Here is a 24,413-nt window from a genome sequence, read left to right as displayed (position 1 = left end):
TCCCCACCAGCAGCGTGGAAGTTCTAGTCCCCACATCCTCGCCCTGAGGTCAGGATTCCAATAAGCGTGTATGTCACTGTCGTTTGGGTTTGCATTTTCCTACTGAGGGGTGAGCATCTTCTCAGGTGCTTGTCATTCAAATCTTTTCTTCCATGAGAGATCTATGCCAACATTTGCCCATATTTTCATTGAGCCTGTTCTCCCTCTCCTCTGGACCTTTGCGAGAAGCTACTGAACTGAAAGGGAAGAGCGAGGACTCTGAGGTCAGTCCCCTAGAGGGCTTGAACACGGCATGACCCATTTAACTACTGTTTGCCTCAGTCCTCCCACTTGGGTAATGAAGACAGTAATGGTGGCTATCTCACAGAATTGTTGATTACATGATGTAAAGGATTTAGCACAGTGCTGGGTACACTGTAGGTGCGTGATAGATGGCAGCAACTAATACTATTGTCTGTCTCCTCGTAACGACTGAGGCTGGGCCAGAGATGTTCAACGTCCTCCATCCAGAACAGTGTAGAACTTCCCTAGCCTCAAATGCCAGGACAAGCACTACTCTGAGCTTCCTGAGTATATGACCTGTCTCTCACTGCTCGCTGCACCACATCAACCCTCCCTTTGACAAACTGATGCCTAGCATATAGCTCTATTTTCAGTAAATGTGGTTGTGAGGTCCTGGGCCAGCCTCCATATGGAGAGTCTCCTGAGAATGCTGGTGACTGAAGAGGAAGCAGGGCACTTCATGCACAGAACCCTAATTCTTTCATCAGCAGGTGTTAACAGTGATCCTATGCGTACCATGTGGATCCCCTTCCCTGTCCACCTTTCTCAATGACCTCTGCCAATGCCACCTGCTTAAAGACCAAGATAGAGAAACTGGTCCTACCTGCCCACTCTCTTCTTAGCAGTGACACCTGCTAACAGAAAGTCATCTGTTCAAGGCACATGGCTGTCCTCCCCACCCATGGTGCCCTCCTGATGGGCCTGCATATAACCACATCCCATCCAGACCACAAAGGAAGTCACCTGTATGGTGCTGTAGACACTGAAGTAAAAAACAAAGTGAAGAGAGGACAGGGCGTGTGGCCTGAAACTGGGCTGTCAGGAAGTGTCCCAGTGGGATCAGGGAAATGTCACATCCTATAGGAAAACTACATGGTCTACTCAAGACTTTGGACGGGCCCTTCTCCCTGTTTCTACCATACTCTAGTCATGCACTGACCATAGCAATTCCCATCTGTGCTGCAGTTGCCTCCTTGTCTCTTTCTCAGTGCAGACAGGCATGCCACGTTCGTCATATTGATCTTAATACCTTTAGCACTTAGCCAGGCAAGTACAAGAAAATGCTTCCACCATGAGTGAATGATTTAATGAATGATTTAAAAATAAACTTTTAATTTTAGAATAGTTTTAGATTACAGAATACTTATGAAAATAGTACACAGTCCCCATAAATCCCACACCCAGATTCTCCTACCATTAATATCCCGCATGAGGTATAAATATCATAATTACAGAGCGATACTGATATATTATTACTAAATGCCTTACTTTATTCAAATCTGAGTTTTCACCTAATGTCCTTTTTCTGTTCCAGGAGCCTACCCAGGACCCCACATTACATTTAGTTGTCACATCTGCTTAGGCTCCTCTTGGAGGTGAAGGTTCCTCAGACTTTCCTTTTTTTTTTTTTTGATGACCTTCCCAGCTTCGAGGAGTACGGGTCAGGTATTTCGTAGAAATTCCCTCAATTTGGATGCGCTGAATTTTTCTTAGGATCAGACTGTGGTTATGGATTTTGGGGAGATGATAAGGTGCCATTCTCATTAAATCATATCAAAAGTACATATCATCAATACGGCTTATCACCGCTGATGTTAACCTTCACCACCTGGCGGAGGTAGCATTTCTCAGACTTCTCCACTGTAAAATCATACTTTCCCCCCTTTCTCATACTGTCCACTTTGAAAGAAAGTCACTAAGTGCAGCTCACCCTTAAGGAGTGGGAAGTTATGTTCCACCTCATTGATGGGGAAGTATCTACATAAATTATTTGGAATTCTTCTGCAGGAGAGGTTTGTCTTATTCATTTAGTCATTTATGTATATCACTGTGGACTCATGATATTTGTGTCATACTTTAGGTTGTTATCCAATACCACTTTAGTTTGCTGCCCACATTGTTTCAGTCTTGGTCACTGGGAGCGCCCTCAGGTGGCTCCTGATTTTTTTTTAATTTACTTAATTTAATTTAATTTTTTAAATTTTTATTTATTTGTTTTTCTAGCATTTCCTCACTTTTCTGGCACTACAAGATGCCCCAGGCTTATCTCATCCATTTCCTGCTCCAGTCCTAGAATCAACCATTTCTCCAAGGAGTCCTTTGCTCTTTTTATGGGAGAAATGTATTAGAAACCAAGATCTGGGTATCGGTGTACTTGAAACAACTAGCTGCTGTGGTATCCTAGTTTCTAGATCCTCTCAACTGTCAGATCTAGAAAATATATTTATGTTTACTAACCTACAGATGTGTGTAGGTATACACACGTCTACAGACACTTGTCTATGTATCTATGTATAAACTAGAAGAAGCGAAACATGAGTTTATTCTGATGCCCCCTAATTCAGATCCATTACCAAATGGATCATTCTGGCCTTCATGAATCATTTTTTAATAACAGCACTGTATTTGGTCTTTTGTACTGGGCATAGTGCCAAGCTGTTTATAAAGATCACCCCATTTAATCCTCAAAACATCTGTATGGGTAAATACTACCGCCCACATTGAACAGATGAGGACACGGAAGCAGTGGAAGATGGACTACCTTACCTAATTGCAGCAAGTGGAGGGGCCAGCACAGGAGCCTACGTCCTTGAGATCGACAGAGAGCCACCATCCCCACATTCCTCTAAGCCCTTGCAAAAACCTCAGTTCTGAGTGATTTAAGACACGGATGTAATTCACAGCCCTCAACAACTAGTGTTCTGTTCACATCTTACCTCTTCAATACTTCTTCCACTTCCCAGGGTCCTCTCCCCATGTGACATGCTAACCGCAGCACAAGTTGCCAAGTTACTACCCGACTTGACACCCAGGAGAGGGGTGTTGGAGCAATGGCAAGGATCAGCTCCATCTGACCCTATGACTTTTCAACCTCTAGCTGACCCCTGCTGTGTATTATCTTGGGTTTGGGGGACTTGGTAGTAATTAACTCTGAACAAGCAGCTCTGCTTTCATGGAGAGTTAAAAAAAGAACAAGTATTCTTTTTCCCTTGTTAATTAAATCATTTAAAGGAAGATAAATGTACAGCCCACACTTGTATCTTCCAAAATATCAAAGCCCTGATTAGTAAGTCTTATGTTCAACCTCAAGCTTTTTTTTCCCAGATTCCTGGAAGTAATAGGGCCCAGGAGGTAAGGAACTTCTAAGTATTTATTAACATTTGCTTACTTGGACATTCATTCATTCGTTCGTTCATTCATATCTAGAAAGAGGTACCCTGGATCAAGCACAAAACATTCTTGGGAATTCTGACTCAGTCAATGTACTGAATCAGAAACATCAGCAATGCACAGACAGGAGGAAACAGAATCCTTTAGATCAGGTTGAACACCACTTTTTGAAAAGCCCAGAGCCCCCTCTGGTCCCTGTGTTCTGTTCGGCGAATTTTCCCTGACAGTTGGTGGTTTTATTTGCCAGAACCACAACAAAGGGGGTCCTTGAGTTTCCCCGGGAGTGTTTCCTTAGACCTGCACCTCTCCTAGACCTCACAAAGGTGTTATTGTTGCTGGCTCACTGGGCGCCCGGCACCTGAGCAAGATCAAAGGCACTTTCTGATGCCAGCATGACCACAGTCTCGCCCTCACCACATAACATTAAAGCTGATGATTAATCCCGTTGGCCCAGAAGGTCCCTTCCCACTCCCAAGTACAAAGCAGGATGGGGGTGGGGACTTTATTTCCAGCATAACACGACCATAATAAACTGGCATTTTATGGCCCTAATTCATTGCAACCAACTGCAGCTGCCCATCAAACTCGTTAAAGCCCCAACAGTTGCTTCATGTGAGCCTTATATATCACTAGGAAAGTGTACTAAGACTCTCCACCATTTCTGAGTGCCTCTTCTGTACTAGATACGTACATGCACAGTTCACATTAACCAGTGACACCGTGAGACTGGCTCAAGACACCCCTACTGGGATGGAGGAGGGACATGAGATTCAGAGAAGTAGCTCACCTCTCAGGTCACAAGCCCCAAAAGTCATGAGCAGGTGTTCAACTTACATCTGGAGAGCTCTGAAACCCAGGTTGTCTCCCCTTCTTTGAGGGACAGGACAATTGTGCACAACTCAGCGAGGCACGGAGCGGGATGCGTTTGCGAATGAGGCAGAGCTGGGTCTGAGCGCTCAGCCCTAGCTCAACAGCTTGTGACCCAGGGAACATTTCTGGACTTTTCTACTTCTTAACTGCCTGATTTACAAAACGGATCCTGTAGGAAAAGGGAGTACCACCCTCATTAAAAGACAAGACGAATGAGAAGTGGGGACATGACAGAGTCCCTCACATTCATCTGGATTTGCTTCTGCTCAGAAATCTGAATTGAGTGTAGTAAAAATGCCTGAAATTTAGATTTCACAGGAGAAACCAGATTAGATGTGTCCCTGTGAAAATGGGGGTGACTGAAATAGGTTTTAGTCAGGGTTCAGTTAAGACAAGCTAACCAGTGTAGACTCGTGTCTAGGGAGGTGAGGGTGGGCTGCTCCTGCCTGAGGTGGCCCGAGGCCCCTGCAGACCTCTCCCTTCAGTGACAGCTGGGCCCTACAACGGGGCTGCTGAGGGGATTTTAAAAACTCAGGCTGGTGATGGGTATTAAGGAGGGCACGTATTGCATGGTGCACTGGGTGTTATACGCAAGTAATGAATCACGGAACATTGCATCAAAAACTAGGGATGTACTGTATGGTGACTAACATAATATAATAAAAAATTATTATTTTTAAAAAATAAAAATAAAAACTCAGTTAAAGAAATTCCACTTAAGACCTTGTCCATAGACACAAATAAAAGGAAAACGGGTTTTTGTTTTTGTTTTTTTCGCGAGGGGCAATGGAGGATCAAGGGATTCTATGACCTTGGAGTCTAACATAGTGTCCCCTCAGGAAGATGTCCCTAACCCTGGACCCTTCCCAGGCAGAGTCAGGCCCTGTCCCCTTTCTGCCGACAGCACCAGCACAACTCATCAAGAGCTAAGCACCGTGGAGTGCTTACTTTAGGGGAAGCCCATCACAGCCTCGTTTCATGCTCAGAACACTAGGAACCGCGTACTGGAACTCTCCACATTTTGCAGATGAGGAATCGGAGGCCCAGAGGGGTAAATGCCTTGCTAGGGGGCCCGTATTTCGTAAGCAGAGGAAGTAAAATTGGAAACCAGTGGGGCTGGCTCTACTGTCTCTACGAAATGGGGGGCTGGGCACAGTGTTTGGCACATGGTAGATGCTCAGATCACAGGTTCGATCTGAATGGATATTCCGGGGCCTGGTAGTGTTGATGCCAGCTATAATTGTGCTTCATCATTGGGAGGACTTCTGTCCCCCTTACGTCCCCAGGGTTTAGCACCACTCCGGACACAAGAAAAGGGGATAAGGAAGCAAGTAAATCTATCACTATTTACTCAACCAAAATATTGAATGGCAAAAAAGGCTCACTGGTCCCTACCGCTACTCAACACAGGTTGACACGGCACATGATTCCATCCACGGTTGCAGAGATTCTGCCCTGGACTGCGTTCACGCTAATCCTCGCCCACCTTCCCCCTCCTCCTCTACCCACCTTCCCCCTCCTCCCCCTCTCTCCCTCTATTTTACTCATCTGGGAAAAATCCAAGAAGTCGTCCATCTAAGTTTAACAGAGTAATGACTTTTAAATAAAAATATGGTAGAAATGGGTACTTATCGAAATGGAATGCTTTCAGACTCATGCATTTAAAGGAGATATAAATTTTAGGGCAGGCACTAAATTTTAACTGCAATCTTGGAGAACGCCTTTCCACTAATTCATGGAGAAAAATTAACAAAGTGAAAATTGCTTATCAGTGTTCTTTTGAAGTCATGATATGCAGGCTAATTCTATAGATCATCAGGGCGCTCCCAGGGAGATGGATTTATATTGATTTGGAGAGAGCACAGTGGCCAAGGAAAACAGACACCCCTTTGCAGAGAAGACCCAGCAACCCATTAGGGACAGATCAGCTTGGGAGCAAGGCATTGCCACCCTTGGATCCAATTTCACCCCTCACGCCTGGGCTCTCTGGCCAGGGTGATGTCAAAGACAGACTCAGACCTCTGCACACTTTTTAAGAATCTGGCCCCTGGAAAAAGAAAGATCCAGCAAATCTAAGCACAGGTTTTGGGAGACAGGCTGGGCTTCTGGCTAGACAGAGCAGGCAGTCAGCAGGAAGGAAAGGAACTGACAGGCAAAGGGACCAGCAAGTCACATCTCCTCCTGGGCTGTCCCCACCCGCTGGTGGTGGCCCCGCCCTCTGCCCGGCAGACTCACCCCCATGTGACAAGAAGACGTTCCACAGATGACAGCCAGCCGTGATGTCACTGGCTGTCCCTCACAGGCGAGGCCGTACCCTCTCACATCTGCTCCAATCACTCCTGTGAGAAAGCAAAACAAAACAAAACCCTCTTTAAAAAATAATAAAATAAATAATGAGAACAGAAAGCTAAGAACAAGAACACTCCTTTACACAGCCAGACATTAAGAGAGTGTTCCTGTCTCAGGCCAGTCTCCGACGGAACCCAAGAGAACATACTTGCCTGCCATGGGGAAACTAGGAAACACGTGCTGTCCTTGCTTAATCTGGTCCATGTACAGCATCTAACCATTGTAGGAATCAAAGCAACGGTAACTCAAATAATAAAAGCAGCAGCCATCAGTGATTTTGTGCTCAGGAAATACCAGGCACTAAGTAGAACATTTACAGGTAGGATCTCCTTTTACATTAACCCCGTCAAGTCCGTACTGCTAATGCCACACACATGGGTGGAGAAAGGGAGGCACACAGAGGTTGAGTGACCTGACCAAGGTCACACTGCTAGTGAAGGGCAGAGTTGAACGGGATCCGGCTTAACACATCCCATTTCAATCTCAAAGAAGGCAATTGAACTGTGTGATGACTGAATCTTTTTGGCATCTCCAGGTCCCCATTCTTACTACTACTCATCACAGAACTCTTGGTGTAAAGGACAGGGGGACTGACAGTGAGTTTCTGTTACAAGAATGTAAGATAATGGAGACTTTCCCATCAATGGTATAAACTCAGGCTTCTTCTCCACACGTTGTTGATACTTGCTAGATAAATGAAGTTATAAATGTGATGATAGAGCTAAAAAGACTATTTAGAGCCTAGAATGATCCATCTTTATTCAAATGTCCAACAAGCATCTTCTATGCATAAAACTATACAGCAGGTGTCATGAAGTGGGAGCTGCCAACATGCCAACGTTCCTCACTATAACACAGGCAGGGGGTGCGGTGTGCGGGGGCAGGGCAGCGACTGGGATTCCAGTAACCTCCCGAGTCTCAGCCCCACTCTCCGCTCTCTTTCCCACTTCAAGACCTTCGCACTTGCTCTTTCCTCTAACTGAAATGCCATTCCCCAACCTCTTTGCCAGGCTAATTCCTATTTATTCCTCACTCAAATGTTACTTCCTCGGGTGGCTTCTGTGGTCCTCCAGGAAAGATAGGAGTCTCCCTGTTCAGGATTCAAACACACCCTTGAACTTCGTGAGCACACAGACACTGATATTTTCTTTTTTTAATTAAATTCAATTAGCCAACATACAGTACATCATTAGTTTCAGATGTAGTGTTCAATAATTCATCAGTTGCATATAATACCCAGGGCTCATCACATCACGTGCCCTCCTTAATGCCCATCACCCAATTACCCCAACTCCCTCCCACCTACTCTCAGTTTGTTTCCTATAGTTAAGAGTCTCTCATGGTTTTTCTCCCTCTCTGATGACTTCCCATTCAGTTTCCCCTCCCTTCCCCTATGATCCTCTGCACTGTTCCTTGTATTCCACATATGAGTGAAACCATATGATATTTGTCTTTGATTTACTTATTTCACTAAGCATAATACCCTCCAGTTCCATCCCCATTGATGTAAATAGTTAAGATTTCATCCTTTCTGATGAGTAATATTCCATCGTATGTGTGTGTGTGTAAATGTATGTGTGTGTGTGTATGTATGTATATATATAGATATCTATCTATATCTATATCTATCTATATATATTTATATATAGATATATATACATATATATCACATCTTCTTTATCCAGTCACCTGTCGATGGACATCTGGGCTCTTTCCATAGTCTGGCTATTGTGGACCTTGCTGCTATGAACATCGGGGTGTAGGTGCCCCTTCAGATTACCACATTTGTATCTTTGGAGTAAATACCTAATAGTGCAATTGCCAGGTCATAGGGTAGCTCTATTTTAACTTCTTGAGGAACCTCCACACTGTTTTCCGGAGTGGCTATACTAAGCTTGCATTCCCACCAACAGCGTAGGAGGGTTCCCCTTTCTCTGCATCCTTGCCAACATCTGTTGTTTCCTGTCTTGTTCATTTTAGCCATTCTGACTGGTGTGAGGTGGTATCTCATTGTGGTTTTGCTTTGTATTTCCCTGATGCCAAGGGATGTGGAGCATTTTTTCATGTGTCTGTTGGCCATTAGTATGTCTCCTACAGAGAAATGTCTGTTCAAGTCTTCTGCCCATTTCTTGACTGGATTATTTGTTTTTTGGGTGTTAAGTTTGATAAGGTCTTTATAGATTTTGGATACTAACCCTTTATCTGATATGTCATTTGCAAATATCTTCTCCCATTCCATAGGTTGCCATTTAGTTTTTTGACTGTTTCCTTTGCTGTGAAGAAGCTTTTTATCTTGATGAAGTCCCAATAGTTCATTTTTGCTTTGTTTCCCTTGCCTTTGGAGACACGTCTATCAAGAAGTTGCTGCCACTGAGGTCAGAGAGGTTGCTGCCTGTGTTCTCCTTTAGGATTTTGATGAATTCCTGTCTCACATTTAGGTCTTTCATCCATTTTGAGTCTATCTTTGTGAATGATGTAAGAATATGGTCAAGTTTCATTCATCTACATGTGGCTGTCCAATTTTCCCAGCACCACTTTTTGAAGAGACTGTCCTTTTTCCATTGGATATTCTTAATTGCTTTGTTGAAGACTGGTTGACCACAGAGTTAAGGGTGTATTTCTGGGTTCTCTATTCTGTTCCATTGATCTTTGTGTCTGTTTTTGTGCCAATACCATACTGTCTTCATGATTATAGCTTTGTAATATAGCTTGAAGTCTTGTATTGTGATGCCATCAGCTTTGATTTTCTTTCTTTCTTTTTTTTTTTAAGATTTTATTTATTTATTTGACAGAGAGAGAGACAGCCGGCGAGAGAGGGAATACAAGCAGGGGGAGTGGGAGAGGAAGAAGCAGGCTCCCAGCAGAGGAGCCCGATATGGGGCTCGGTCCGAGGACTCTGGGATTACACCCTGAGACGAAGGCAGACGCTTAACGACTGAGCCAGCCAGGTGCCCCTGGTTTTCTTTTTCAAAATTCCTCTGGCTATTCGGGTCTTTTCTGATTCCATACAAATTTTAGGATTATTTGTTCCCGCTCTGTGAAAAGTGTCGATGATATTTTGATTGGGATTGTATTGAATGTGTAGATTGCTCTGGGTAGCATAGACAGTTTAATAATATTTATTCTTCTAATCCATGAGCATGGAATGTTTTTCCACTTCTTTGTGTCTTCCTTGATTTCTTTCGTAAGTGATCTGTAGTTTTTAGAGTACAGATCCCTTGCCTCTTTGGTTAGGTTTATTCCTAAGTATCTTAATGGTTTTTGATGCAATTGTAAATGGGATGGATTCCTTAATTTCTTTCTTCTGTCTCATTGTTAGTATACAGAAATGCTACTGATTTCTGTGCATTGATTTTATATCCTGTCACATTACTGAATCCTTGTCTGAGTTCTACCAATTTTGGGGTGGAGTCTTTTGAGTTTTCCACATAGGGTACCATGTCATCTGCAAAGGGTAAGAGTTCGACTTCTTCTTTGCAAATTTGAATGCCTTTTATTTCTTTTTGTTGTCTGATTGCTGAGGCTAGGACTTCTAGTACTATGTTGAACAACAGTGGTAAGATTGGGCATCCGTGTCGTGTTCCTGACCTTAAGGGAATGCTCTCAGTTTTTCCCCATTGAGAATGATATTTGCTGTGGGCTTTTCATAGATGGCTTTTATGATATTGAGGCATGTTCCCTCTATCCCTACAGTGTGGAGACTTTCAATCATGAAAGCATGCTGTATTTTGTCAAATGCTTTTTTATATCAATTGAGAGGATCATATGGTTCTTGTCCTTTCTTTTATTAATGTGATGTATCATGTTGATTTGTGAATGTGGAACTGCTCTTGAAGCCCAGGAATAAATCCCACTTGGTCGTGGTGAAAAATCCTTTTAATGCTCTGTTGGATCCTACTGGCTAGTATCTTGGTAAGAATTTTGGCATCTATGTTCATCAGGGATATTGGTCTACAATTCTCCTTCTTGGTGGGGTCTTTGTCTTGTTTTGGGATCAAGGTAATGCTGGCCTCATGGAATGAGTTTAGAAGTTTTCTTTTCCTTATTTTTTGAAACAGCTTCAGAAGAATAGGTATTAGACAAAAAACTATACTGCCTGCCTTTTCTTCTATAATAAAAGCTTTTGGAAGCCGGCACTTTCCTATCCACATGCTTAAAAGCCCAGCCCCTACACAGATGCTAGTGCAGAGCAAGAGGCAAAAGTACCCATGCGTGGGGATGCAAGGATAAGGAAGACAACTTCCTGTCCCCAGGGTGCTCCCCAGTCTGGTGGGAGGGAAACAGGACCCTAAAGGAGCACTTCAATGGGGGGGGGAGGGTGTCAAGGTAGGATGGAAGCGTGGGGACCACAGGAGCAGCTGAGCTCAACTGGTAGGGCTTCAGGGAGGTTTCCCCAGGAGGTGGGTCAACGCTGTGTTCTGCAGGAATTGGCCAGGGGCAAGGCGGGTGGGGGTGCCTCCTCAGGCCATAAATCCCCAGATACTGACAGCAAGCAGGCCTTTCCAGAAAGCAGGATCTTGAGGGCCAATAAGAGGCTCTTACATTCCAACAATTTTCTAGTTTTTTCCAAGGCTTTTTTCCAAAGTCTACCTTCCCAAGCATAGCAACTTGAAAATCTGGGCCATTGTTCACAGGCCCAGGAGCAAGGGCTGTGGTGATTATCTCCGCAGTGAGGTCCCAGCAACTGGGCAATTGAGGCAGCAACTGAGACTGAGCTTCTAAGAGTCCTGGGCCTACTGGCTTTCATCAAGTCCCCCACTCTGCTCAGAACTGTGGGATCCTGCAGGCTGCGGTTCAACATCGGCCAGGAGATCTGAAGGCTGCAGGAAGTAGAGAGCCAGAGTGTGTCTCCTTCTCCTGTGTGACTTCAGCTCTGCTGACAGGGCTGCATGGCTCTGACATCTGCTGACACCCTTGGACTCTGGTAACCTCCTCTGTCCTTTGTCTCTCTAGCCTAGGGGTAGGAGCAGCTTCCATTTTGCTGACTGCTGGCTTGCTTCACAGGGATATAGCCGGTCTTGGTGGCTTCATTATTTGGGTCACCAATTTTCTGTACTGAATCCCCCGTTTTTTTAAATAGTTAGAGCAGTTTCCATTTTTCTAGGTGGACCCTGAGTGATACAGCTCTCCTTCCAGGGCACGAAGGCTTTTGCATAAGAAGAAACCCTAGATATGAGCTAGTATTAACTGAGCTGGTTTTGCATGCCCTCTCTCCATACCTGTTTCATTTTATTCTTACAACCCCTGAACGTGACTGGTATGCTATCATCCTCATTTCAGAGAAGAGGAAATGGAAGGTTACAAATGAGAGGTAACTTAACCATATTCACACAGCTCACAAGAAGCAGGGTTGGGATTCATATTCAGGTAGCCTGATTGCAAACTTTGGTTCTTAGGTTGCTCTCCAAGGTAAAAACCCAATAACCAGGTGGCTGATACTCACTTATCTGTAGATCTCCAAATACTGGGGTCTTAAAGATACTGACCCTGAGATCCCTGACAGAAGAGGGATCTGCCACTGCGGCTCCACAGTGTTATAAATAAGTTGAGGGAATTTCTGATGATGACCCATATTTACTGACTCCACGTATATAAAGCACGGGCAAAGCATATCTCACAGTGTTTCAAACGGGAAAGTGGGAAAAAAAAGAAGTCGGTAGTAAGTATTTCCTTGTTTCTTCTCCAGTAGATTGACTGTTGATCTAGCTAGGCTTGGAATCGGAGGACTAGGGCATTGTAATGGGAGAAGAGTGGAATTTGGAGACAGGAAGACCAGTTAGAAAACAAAGACAACAGCAGTATCATATGGTTGCTTGGATACTGAGGAGATTTTAAAAATACAAGTTTGATTAATGGCAGCTATCTCTCCATCACCACTACCACGATGGCCCTCACCACTAGCACCATCATCAGCATCCACATCATCTGAATTATTTCCCCAGAGACAGCTGTATTCTTTCTTCCTTTCTAGCAAACATATCAGACATCTAAGACAGGCTGAGCACTGTGCTATAAGCTCCTTAAATATTATCTCATTTGATTTCCACAATGCCCATATTCTTTCCCCTCCTCAACAGATGCAGAAGGAAAGGATCAAAGTATTCAAGTGACATGCCCAAGGAACATGATGCAGATAGAAGAAGGAGTGTCAGGACTGGACCTTGTCCTGTCTGATTCCAAAGCCCATGTTCCTTCTACACTCCTTCAGTTTTTGATGTTATATTGTCTTATGTAAAGGACATACATTTGTAAATATTGGCACACCACAGAACACTGGTGAGAGCCATGGGTTTAGAGTTAGAAAATCTAAGTTTTAGCTCCAATTCTGCCACACTACCTCAAAGTTCGAACCATTCCTCCACATCCACAGTGAATGTGAAGACATGGGTCACAAATGGAGATCTTTTCTCAGCTGTTCTCAGTACACAATACATGGTGCTTCTTCAAAACACCAAGTAAAGTGTCTCCGTTCCTAAAAGCGGGAAGGCAGAAAAATGCCTCCCCAGATCCAACACTCTCAAGCTCTGAGATGTCGATCACCTCAGGTCAGGCTCGTCTAACAAGGGCGAGAGGCAGGTCATGTCCAGTTTCCCTCAGGAGAGGCTCTCTAACCCCGCTTCATGTCCACTCCAGTCCACAGCAGTGCATAGCTGATGCCTGCTGTGAGGCCACAGGAAGCCGAGAGCCGAATGATCTCGTCTTTCCTTCGGCCACAAAGAGCTTGGAGGGGCCTTCCCTGAGAAAAGAGGCCCAAAGCAGGGAAAGCAACAAGGGGAAGGAGGAGCTTTCTCCTTTCTGCATAAGTACACTTCACAATCCACACAGAACTCCCAGGCTGCACGTGTACATCAGGAAACAATTCACAGGATGAGATTTTGACAAGCACAGCCCTCAATACTGCTGGGGCCCTTCAGAGGACTGTGAAGTGTCAGTGTATTCTGCATTCTGCAGAAAGTTTAAAGGGCAAAATTAGCAGCTGAAGTAATAGGTACCCCCCCCCCAAAAAGTGAGGCATTCAATTTTATTTTTCCTGAAACTTGCACAATGCTCAGCTGATGGTAGTTGCTCAACAAATTTTTGTTGAATGAAAAAAAAAAAAAAACAACCATCAGGAAAACAACCTTATGGAGTCACTGAATTGATGCAAGGATTCTTATTTAATGATTCCTACCCCTCCACATACAAAGAACACCATTTGTATCAAGGAATAGGTTTTAAAACAAAATTAAAAAGAAAAAATTAAAACTTCATGTACAACTCTCTTGTTGACCATTATGTGCTTTCTCCCTCCCTCTCCCTTACCTACCAACCATCCATCCTTCCTTCCATCCATTTTCTGAATATCTACTATATTTATGTAAAAGAAAAAAGGAACTTTGCAAATGTTATGATTAAGAGTGAGTTATCCTGTAATTTATCAAGCCACATTGCTTTGAAAACTTTAAAGGATTATATGGAAGAAAATCATCTCAAGTTCTAGCATTTGTGTTATAATTATCTCATACTTTACAGCTATATAAAGTACTTTATAGCTTGCAAAGCATTCTCAAACACTGTACCCTTCATTTAGCTTTTAGAAAATCCTGCGATATGTGTTATTTTCTCTTCAGGTCAGAGTCGAAGAAACTGAATTTCAGAGACGTGAAGTAATTCAGTCAAGCTTATTTAGCTACTTAGAGGCAGAGGTAGGGCTCAAAGTAGGATTTTCAGTCTCCCCGTCCACAGTTTTTTGTTTCTTGTTTTTTTCCCCCCATGTTTGAACATAAAAAGGTCTGCTACAGATGTAGCAACTTTCATCAGAAGTCTTCCCTGACCACATCCTTCCCCATCCCTCCAGGTACTGTGGCCAGGGAGAATGGACAGAGCCTCTCTCCCTACACCCCACTCCCTGACACTGTCCAGCTTCTATCAGTGTATCTGTGATTTCTTTGTGTGCACAGCCGTCTCCCTCTACTTGACTATGAGCAGACTGAGGCCAGGGCAGTGGCTCACTGATTTGTTGCTGCTGTTGTTTAATACAACAATACAACAATACATGGATGCGGTGGAAGGCAGTAAAGCCCAAGGCATTTTCTAGAAAAAAGTGGCAGATGTAATAATGGAAAAATGTTTTGTGTCTTAATATGACTAACCGTGAAAACTACTGAAGAGGTTTGAGTGACAACTCATGGGTAACAGTAAAATTATTACTGGAGCCTCACAACACATCTTGTTTAGAAGAGTTAAAATCACTGGTAAAGAGGAAAGGTCCTAAGATTCTTATACTTACTGCAAGATGGCTTTGTGCCTGGCACTTCGCAAAACTACTGTATTTGACTCTTGTAACAATCCTGAGAGGTCGTTATTACTGCACTGTTTTACCACTAGGGGAAATGAGACCAAAGTTTCAAGTAACTTGTCCAAGGCCCCTCAGAGGGAGAGTGGGGGAAGAGGGTGTCACAAGTGGTTGTACTGAACTCTAAATCCTAAGGAGCCTACAGAAATGAGTTCCTTTCTTTTCAACTGTGTGCAAGAATGCTAAGGATTTACACTCAGCATAGCTGAACCCAGATCCCTTTCAGGATTTATTGTTATAATGCCGCTGCAGCAAGCCCACAGCGTTCATCTCAAGCCCAACACAAGAAGTGGAGTGAAACAGCTGAAAAGATTTCTGTGAGCCTAGTGTTTGATGAAACATCACTTTGGCTTTGAAAGAAATGCAGTTTAGAATTCACCCAGTCTAAATTCTTAAGTAGACTTATCTTTAAAAACAGTAACAACAACAACAAACCCCTACATGGTAAGTCTACAGAGAAATTTTACACACCATCCCCCGTCCCCACACCACACCCTCCACAGAGCCAAAAAGAAAACAGGGAAGGTGTCTGTCTAAAAGAGGTGTGGACAGACTTTCACTGGATATATGAACTCATCAGGGCGTAACGGTTAAGAACAAGGGCTCTAGAACTGGACTGCCTGATTTAAAGATCACTTACCTTACTGTGCCTCAGTTTCCTTGTCAATAAAATTGGAATGACGATAATGTGTAACTCATAAGGCTATTGTGCAGATGAAGTGAGACGAACAGTGCCTGGAACATAGTTTACTCAATATATTTTTGCCATTGTTGTGACTGCTGACAATGCTCGGTTTGGGGTGTTAATAGCGCGGCTTGGCAGGAGAGTGCAGAAACTCACGTTCGGCACGGTGCGTGCTTTGCCTGAGTTATTTGGGTTTACTTGGATTGACTGGAACTTTTTTTTTTTCTGTCCTTGAGTACACAACCAGTGATAGAATCTTGGGGGGCCCCAGGGAATAAGGAAGATGAGGTAGCAGATAGCAGTAACAATCCAGGCTAACATTTTAAACATTGTTGAGAATAAACCAAAAGCTGTTTTTATCTCCAAACGCCACAATAACATGTAGCACTCCTCCTACTGCAATTCAACTTGACAATGGCATTTCTCACGTCTTTCTAAATGCTACACTCTTCCATGACTGGCACCAATCAGAAACCAATACAAGAGGGGCGCCTGGGTAGCACAGTCATTAAGCGTCTGCCTTTGGCTCAGGGCGTGATCCCGGCGTTCCGGGATTGAGTCCCACATCGGGCTCCTCCGCTGGGAGCCTGCTTCTGCCTCTCCCACTCCCCTGCTGTGTTCCCTCTCTCGCTGGCTGTCTCTCTGTCACATAAATAAATAAAATCTTAAAAAAAAAAAAAAAAGAAACCAATACAAGAGCCTTGGGAGGACCAGAGAACAAAGAACTAACCTTCAGAGAACTGGGTCTCACTCCACCATCCCTCCCTTCTAGCCAGAAAGATCAAATCGTGAAGGTAGACTAATATGTAATAGCTTGGAAATCTGAGCCTTAGAGAATGCTAGCAAAATCCACAGGAAAGACAAAGCAAAAACTTGGTTTCAGAAATTCCTTTCTTCCTAACCTCAATACAGCCTCCAGACTACTTGGACATTCTCGTCTATGACCTCATGAAAGACAATTTTTCACTTGAAGGCATTAGACATGGTAAAGGGTCAGGGTGAAATCCAATGCAAACGGCCAAGTTAACACACAAAAATTACTTTCTAAAATGAAGAAAGGAAAAGAAAGAGGACTGGCCCAAGTACAAGAAATGTATTTTATAAAATAAATCCTTAAATAGATCTGAAGTTAATTCTAAATCACACAGCTTCCTTCTGATATCTTATAAATTAATTCAGCAGCTATATGCTGAATCCCAATTATGAGCTAGGCACTATGTTAGGGGTTAGAGATCTATAGATGAAAGATGTTTCCTTTTATTCTACAAGGTCCCAGTCTAGTGGGGGTGGAGAGGTATATAGGCAGACACTTAGAAGACAGTATGGAACAATTCATGACTCAGACCCGAGTAAGTCTAACGGAAGTATGGAGCCCTGGCCCCTGACCGAGCTTGGACAGTCAGGGAGGACCCACTGAAGGAGGTGAGGCAGGAGTTATGTCAGTCAGCATGGGGAGGAGAGAGGAAGGGAAAGGTGTTTCCAGTAGACCTTGAGACAAAACAAAAACACAAGAGAGAGAAACAGAGGATGCAAGGTCGCTGGGCCACACAGTCTGAGGAGACAAGAGTCTTGTATTCTGAAGAACCTGGTTGGTGTAAAGCTCTGGTCTGAATCAGATGGAGCTACATTCAATGCCCAGTTCACAAGTGTGCTCAGCAACCTTCGACAAGCTAACTTACCTCAGCTAACTTCGAGACTCAGTTTTCTCAGCTGAAAGGTGGGAAGAATGGCGTTTGCTTTACGGAGTCACTACTCCTGGCTTTAGCACTGCATGTCCAGTGTCCCAGGACACCTCCCCACAGTTCCGAGCTAACTGGAACGGTTGGTCACCCTTGCATAGGGCAAGTAGCCTTGTGCTTGGCATGCAGGAACTGCCAAATAAATGTTAGTGCCCCATTTCTTCCTGGAGAAAGCAACTGTATGTTTCCTTTAGCAACCTTTTTGCCCCTAGACAAATTCTCGGATGGCTCCTTTAAGGCAGAAAGAGGAAACAGAAGCCCTGATAATCCCCTCAAAGACACAGAGCAGACCAGTGAGATGCTGCAGGAAAACACCAGGAGGGACATAGGACTTGCTCAGATAGCTTATAGGACATGCAGACTATGGGGCAAGGCCTGAAATCTCAGAGAAAAAGACCTCGTTTGGCAGGCAAGCTCTCCCCAACCTCTGATGCCAAGCTCAGCACCTCCTCCTCTGGTACGAGTTTCGGTTCCATCAAAAACTTCCAGAGGTTTTGTGGGGTTAGTTGAACATTGACAGATTCTTCAAAGCCTGGAATTCACCCAGTGAGCCAAAACCAGGCCAAGTTTCTATGGGGTGAGGATTTCCCCCAGGGAGGGTCACAGGGCTCCACCACACCTAGACTGATTAATCTACCCTTGCCCCAAGCTTCGGACCACAAGGAGACAAAAAAGTAAAACAGATCCTGAAGCTGGATCCTGATTCAACACCCCCAGCCCCATTCCCGGGAGAGTGGGGGTGGAAGTGTAAGGCGACCCTCAGCACCGGATAGGAGTCAGGCCAGAGCGGCAGAGAATTAAAAGTGATATGCAGAGCAGCTGGAGAGAGGGGAAAAAAAAACAAAACAAAACAAAATCTGAGCAGGATGAAGGGCCCAGGGTTTTAACACAATGAATGACATGTGGCTGAAATAGTTTCAAAGAGAACAAAAGCTTAGGTAAATAAATAGTGTGGAAGATGAGAGCAAAAACGAATTACAGGAAATCCCATGAGGAATACACTGGCGTTTTTCACAAACTGTAGTTGAAACAACATATCTGCTTCGGCAGAGATCAAGCCTCAGCCCTCCCGCTCCACCGAGGCACCTGCTCCTGAGACCTGCTTCTTGGGAGCCCAGCCCTGGCCAAGCACGGCTGTCCTTTCTCTGTGCCCGTTCCAGGCTTATGGGGGGACGGGTGATAGCTAGAAAGGGAGACGCTTCCAGGCACCCCAGTGACTCCCTGTATGATCTCAGGCAAATGAGTTGAGCTCCTTGCTTCTCTGATACCTCATCTGTACGGGGGGAAGTGATGACTTTGAAGTAGAAGTATAGAAATAGAACCGTGGTTTGAAAGAACAGTGCTGGTACGTGTTAGGCCCTGAGTAACATTCTCTCCCCAGTGCGCGGTAGGATTCAACGTGAGCAACATCCATCTAGCACCACTCTGCGTCCAGGGCCACACTTGGCATCGCAGGGGAAACGATGCTTGCAAAAACACAATCACTGTCCTCGAAGAGCTTATGAACTCACGGGAGCCACGGATGCTGGAACACAGCGGACTGACAGTGTCTGCTACAGAAGCACAAACAAGCCTCTGGCAGGAGGAGCTAAGGACTCCTGAGGTGGGGCACACGCCTTCTTCACTGCGGCCCTCCTCCCTCTTCGCCCTGATGACTTTGAGCACACCTGCGCTCCCAGTCGGCTCCCGGCCGGTCTCAAAAGCCTTAGTGCTTCTTTAGTCACTCTACATCGTGTGTGTGTAGCATCAACCAGTGCCGGGCACTGTTCCAAGTGCTTTACGTAAATTAACCGATTTCATCCTCACAACCGCTACTATGATGCCCATCCTGGAGATGAACACTGAGACCTACCACGTTGAGTAACTGACCCACGACCACGCAGAGAGTAGCAGGTGATGGCGTGGAATGTAACTCAGCCTGGCTGTAGGAATCACGCTTTCCCCCACCATGAGGCTGCTGGAGTGGTACAGGTGGTTCTGGTACACACAGGTACACATTTCTGTTGGATCTGTGCTCTACACCCACACTACTGTTCATTCTCTGCTCTCTCCCGAAACTCTGTATTTCAAAGGGAAGAATTTTTCAGTGATTTAAAAAGTAACTCCCGGTCTGCCACCTCAAAGCACCTGCAGGCAAGCCCAGACTGTGGCCAACTTGGTGCGGTTTCCTCCAGAGCACGCCCGAGCAGGGACTCAGCAGCCCCCTTCAGTGTGGTCCAGAGGCAGCAACCGTGGGAGGATGTGAAGCAGAAAGCACCTGCCAGGACCTTTCAACCTCGCAGTGGCCCCCTGGGCACTCTCCCCCAAAGTGAGCTGTTCTCATCATCCACATCCTCCCCACATCCTGCCTTCTGCCTGTCAACCTGCAGCCTAAATGCTGGCAGGCCAGCAGGCGTTCCCTCCTCTTACACTCTGTCCGCTTTCTGTGGGGCTGTGCGGCCTGAGTCCGTTCCAGCTGCTACACAGAACGCCTTAAATGGCTGGCTGAAACAAAACACGTTCCTCTCTCACAAGTCTGGTGGCTGGACGTCCGGCTGAGACCAGGATGCCAGGAGGGGCAGGTTCTGCTGTCAGCCGCCTTCTTTCTTTACAGATGCCTGCCTTTGACTGTGTCCTCAAAGCAGAGAGAGAAACACCAAGCTCTCCCATCTCTTCTTAGAAAGGCACTAACCCCATTCACAAGGGCTCCATCCTCGGGACTGAATTTTCTCTCAAAGGCCCCATACTTCCTGATACCATCACATTTGTGGTTAGAATTTCAACATATGAATTTGGGGGGGGGGGCACAACCAGTCCATAGCATGCATGGTCCAAGGTGGAGACAGAAGGGGCTTAGAGTCCTTGGTTATATATACAAGAGAAGGTCCCTGTATTAACATGCTGTGGAGAGAGCAGTAACTGATGATCTCATTTCAGCTGAGAGGTCGGAATTCTACTTAACCCATTGGTAAGAGAAGCTTACTGTTTAGACACCAACAAAGAAAAATATGTTACCACCTTTAACCCCAACATGTACTGTGCACTGAGAAAGAGGATTTAGAACATTATTTCTCCCTTTCTCGATGACTTATCAATATACCAAGGAAGAACTAACTTTATTAAGCAACTAATACAGCCAGCAAGTGTGTTGAGCTGTAAGTTGTTCCTTTGTTTGCCAACGTATCCTGAGTTCATGCCCATCCAATTACTTCTGATGGCCTATTACATATTAAACCACTCCTCTCCCCGCCTTCCACTCCTGATGGCCAGACTAGGTCATTCTCCTGCCTGCATTCCCAGTGCCTGGCACAAGGCTACATGACGCTAACACTTAATAACTTTTATTCCCTTTGACACTTTAAATAAACTTTATCAGTGAAGTACAGCATGCATTAAAAGGCCACAGATTTTAAATATACACTTTAGTGAATTCTCACAAAGTAAACACACCTACCCAGATGAAGAAATACATCCCTTCACGCCCTTTCCAGACAACGCACCCACCAAAGAAAACTACTATCCGGATGTCTAGACCATAGGATTCGCCTGATCTTTAATTTTTAAACCATTCAGATGTTTTCTTTGTGCTAGCTTCTGTCACCCATATTTGCAAGAGTCAACCACGTTTCTGCGTGCAGCAATTTCTGTACATTTTTATCACTGAGCAAGATGCCATTGCATGAATCCATCAACCATTTATTCATTCTACTACTGATGGACATTTGGGGGGTGTTTCCAATCTTTGATTACAAATAAAGGTGTTCTGTGTATTTTTGTGCATGCTTTTTTGGGGGGTGGGGTGGGGGGCGCACACTGCTGTTGGGCAGGTGCCTAAGTGGGACTGTTGGCTCAGAGCACATGGGGATACTGCCAACCTCTCTCCAGGGCAGTGCACCAACTCCTACCCCCTGGGCAGTGCCCCAGCCCCCCAGGCGCTTCCTAGCCCTGATAACATTTGGTATTATTGATCTTCTTAATTTTAGCCAACATGGTGGGTGTGTAGTGGTATCCTACCGTGGTTCTAATTTGGATTTTCCTAATGACTAATGAGGTTGAGAAACTTTTCATATTTTATTGTCCATTTGCATATCCTTTTTTCTGTAAAACTATCCACATTATTTTTACCATTCTCCTGTCAGCATGGCAGGAAATGGTTTTTTTTGCTTGTATTTTTAGAATTATTTATTTATTTATTATTTTTTACTAATTTGTAGAAATTCTTTCTATACTCTGGATCAGGTCCTTTGTTTTATGTACTGCAAATTGCATTTTTTTATTTTGTGGCTCCCATTTCCCCTCTCTAATGGCATCTTTTGATGAAAAGAATTTCCTGGTTTTAATGCAGTCCAATTTATCAACCCTTTTCTTTATGATTGTACTTATACTGATGTTCTATTAAAGAAATATCCACCTATCCTAAGATCATGAAGATCTTCTCCCAAATACTGCCTTTGAGAAACTTCATATTTTACATTTCATATTAGGTCTACAATTTATTTGGAATTTATTTTCATGTAAAGGATAAAGGCCATAATTCAATTTTTCCAATATTGATATATAACACAGCTACCATTTTTTTCTCTGTTCATCAGTCGCCTTTTGTTTAATTTTCTAATGTTTCCCTCTTTTCCCTTCCTACTGTTTCTGCCTTGGGCCCAGCATTCAACATCTCTTACCTCAGTGCTGTCTTATCCTGAGCCATTAACTTTGTGGTCTCCAAAGTCTCTACTTGAAAGCTATTACCTTAAGGATAAAAATCCAAACTCTTTATTTTTTGTTTTATTTTTTTTTTAAAGATTTTATTTATTTATTTGACAGAGAGAGACACAGCCAGCGAGAGACGGAACACAGGCAGGGGGAGTGGGAGAGGAAGAAGCAGGCTCCCAGCGGAGGAGCCTGATATGGGGCTCGATCCCAGGACTCTGGGATCACACCCTGAGCCGAAGGCAGACGCTTAACGACTGAGCTACCCAGGCGCCCCCCAAATCCAAACTCTTTAAATAGCATTCAAGGCCCTGGAAAACCTGGTCCCCACATATACCTCCTACCAATCTGTTTCAACATGCATATGCTGGATAACAGCTCTCAGTACTGTGCAGTCCGAACAGGTATTCTCATGCTTCTAGATTTTAATGCATGTTGTCTCCTTCTGCCTTACTCTCCCCCACATCCCTGCCTGCCCCATACCCACTTTACCCACCTGATAAATTCCTTTTTTCTCTCTCCTATTCGTCTTTCAAGTCAAATCAATACAATTTGTGAAGGAGAAATCTTCCTGATCCACTCAGGTAAAATGAATTTAGACTCCTGGAACATCCCATGCATGCTTCTATCAAACACTTCCCACACCGTATGAGGGCAGTTCACTTGTCTGTTTCTACAAGTAGAATGTGAGCTCCTTGAGGGCAGGGACTTAGATTTTTCATATGTCTATCTCTAGTTCCTAGCATAGTGCCTGGCACTTAGTGAGGATATGTTACCTGTTGGTTTAAGGTTGAAGAAAGAACTATTTTTTCACCACCAGCTATTATTTCTTACTACAGATCTGCGGTATTTTACCAAAATTCTAAGTCACAGTGCTAGGTGACAGCTGGGTCCTTGGACTTTTCTATAGTGCATGGACTCTGAGACAAGTGTTTTCTCAGCTTTTGGAGGTTTTGTGTTTTGCTTATTTAACTTCAAGATTCATAGCTCTGCTTTAAATAGATGAGTTCACTGGATATCTACACCAAAGATAAGAGACTTTAATGAATGCCCAGCTTAGAAACTGGATGAATGACTGACTTGAAACTAACAAGTTATTATCTTCTTCTAAATATGAGAGAAAATTTACTTCAAATAAAAAAGTCACTTCCATACATTTAATTTAGTAATAGCTAGAAGATATATAAAGAGAATCTAAAGTTTTAAATAACTCTCATCTAATCAATGGATTTAGGAGAAAAAAAGAAGTTGTCAAATTCCCTGTCTTTTCAAATTTCCTGTCCTCCTTTCAAGGCCCACTGCCACACCCGTATTCCAGGTTATTCCTTCTCCACCACTCCTTCCTCTTCCCCAACTACTGTGTATAGAACTACATAAAGCCCTGCTGGATGTGACTTGGGTAAAACTCCCTTCAATGGCTCACCAATGCCTGGGGCAAGAGGGAGGAGCACAAAATTTTCAACAGGGCACCCAAGGACTAGGGCTCTGTGCCTACTTACTAGATGCTGATAGCCCCATATTCCAGGAATCCCTTAGAGACATCAGAGATTTCGGCCAAACTGAAAAGCTTATCATTTCCCAACCCCCTGTGCCCTTCACTTAGGTTACAGACTCTATCCAGAAGACTCCACATTTCATTGTTTCCAGTGGAGGAAATACCTATTGTCTTATGTTCAGTTCAAAGCTACCTCTCCGTGAAAGTAAAAGAAATGCCACTTAAAATGGAGTTGAGCAGCCCTGAGGGGGGAGCTCTCACACACATGCCACTCACTGCAGCTGGCATCACCAGCAGAAAGAAGGAAGATAAAGCATTACCTTGCAAGTGAAGCCATTTTTCACATAGGATTTCCATCTGCTGCTTGTAAGAAAAAGGAGGAAGATCCCTCCCTGCCCCGGCAACCACACACTAGCCACCGCTTACAGTCAATGAGAAACGACCACACCTGGAACTCTTGTTCTTCGCCAGTGAACTTTTGTTCAAAACAACCTTCCCCAATTGCCTCCCTCCTGCTACAAACACGAGCTCCTCTCCTTTGTTCTCCAGACTTGTCAATGGTTCACCATGGTTAGCTTGTCCCATATTGCAACTCCTCTGCTATTCCCGAATAAACTCATTCTGCTAGTCAGATAACTGGCTGTTTTATTTTTAAGGCTGACAGCTCCCACATCCCTGAAGGAGCATGGTAGCTGATACTCAGGGGGTTATCATTACTAGTTGTGTGACCCAGAGCAAGCTGCGGGAGTTGACGTCAAGATTACACATGGAGATGATCCAGCACACGTTTCTGTCACACTGAGG

The 24,413-nt window shown here is 44.3% G+C and overlaps 1 protein-coding gene across 18 annotated transcripts in view; it reads right to left on the bottom strand.

Annotated features, from left to right (window-relative positions):
• Positions 1-24,413, bottom strand: part of FGGY (FGGY carbohydrate kinase domain containing) — a 424,400-nt gene that overhangs the window by 196,194 nt on the left and 203,793 nt on the right. For 17 of the 18 annotated variants that reach the window (XR_006780460.2, XR_006780459.2, XR_015726250.1 and 14 more), the window contains one exon: positions 6,559-6,662. Coding sequence is in view for 15 of the 18 variants with exons in the window: in XM_087865929.1 (XP_087722055.1) it covers positions 6,559-6,662 (104 nt within the window). In the remaining 3 variants the exon portion in view is untranslated. Of the gene's footprint in view, positions 1-6,558; positions 6,663-17,371; positions 17,486-24,413 lie in introns of those variants that run through there. The other variant, XM_087865941.1, reaches the window with a different exon arrangement.

Source organism: Ursus americanus, chromosome 12 (assembly GCF_024610735.1).
Source record: "Ursus americanus isolate L20-20 chromosome 12, mUrsAme1.1.p, whole genome shotgun sequence".
Classification (NCBI taxonomy): Eukaryota; Metazoa; Chordata; class Mammalia; order Carnivora; family Ursidae; genus Ursus; species Ursus americanus.
This window is presented reverse-complemented; position numbering and strand designations above follow the sequence as displayed.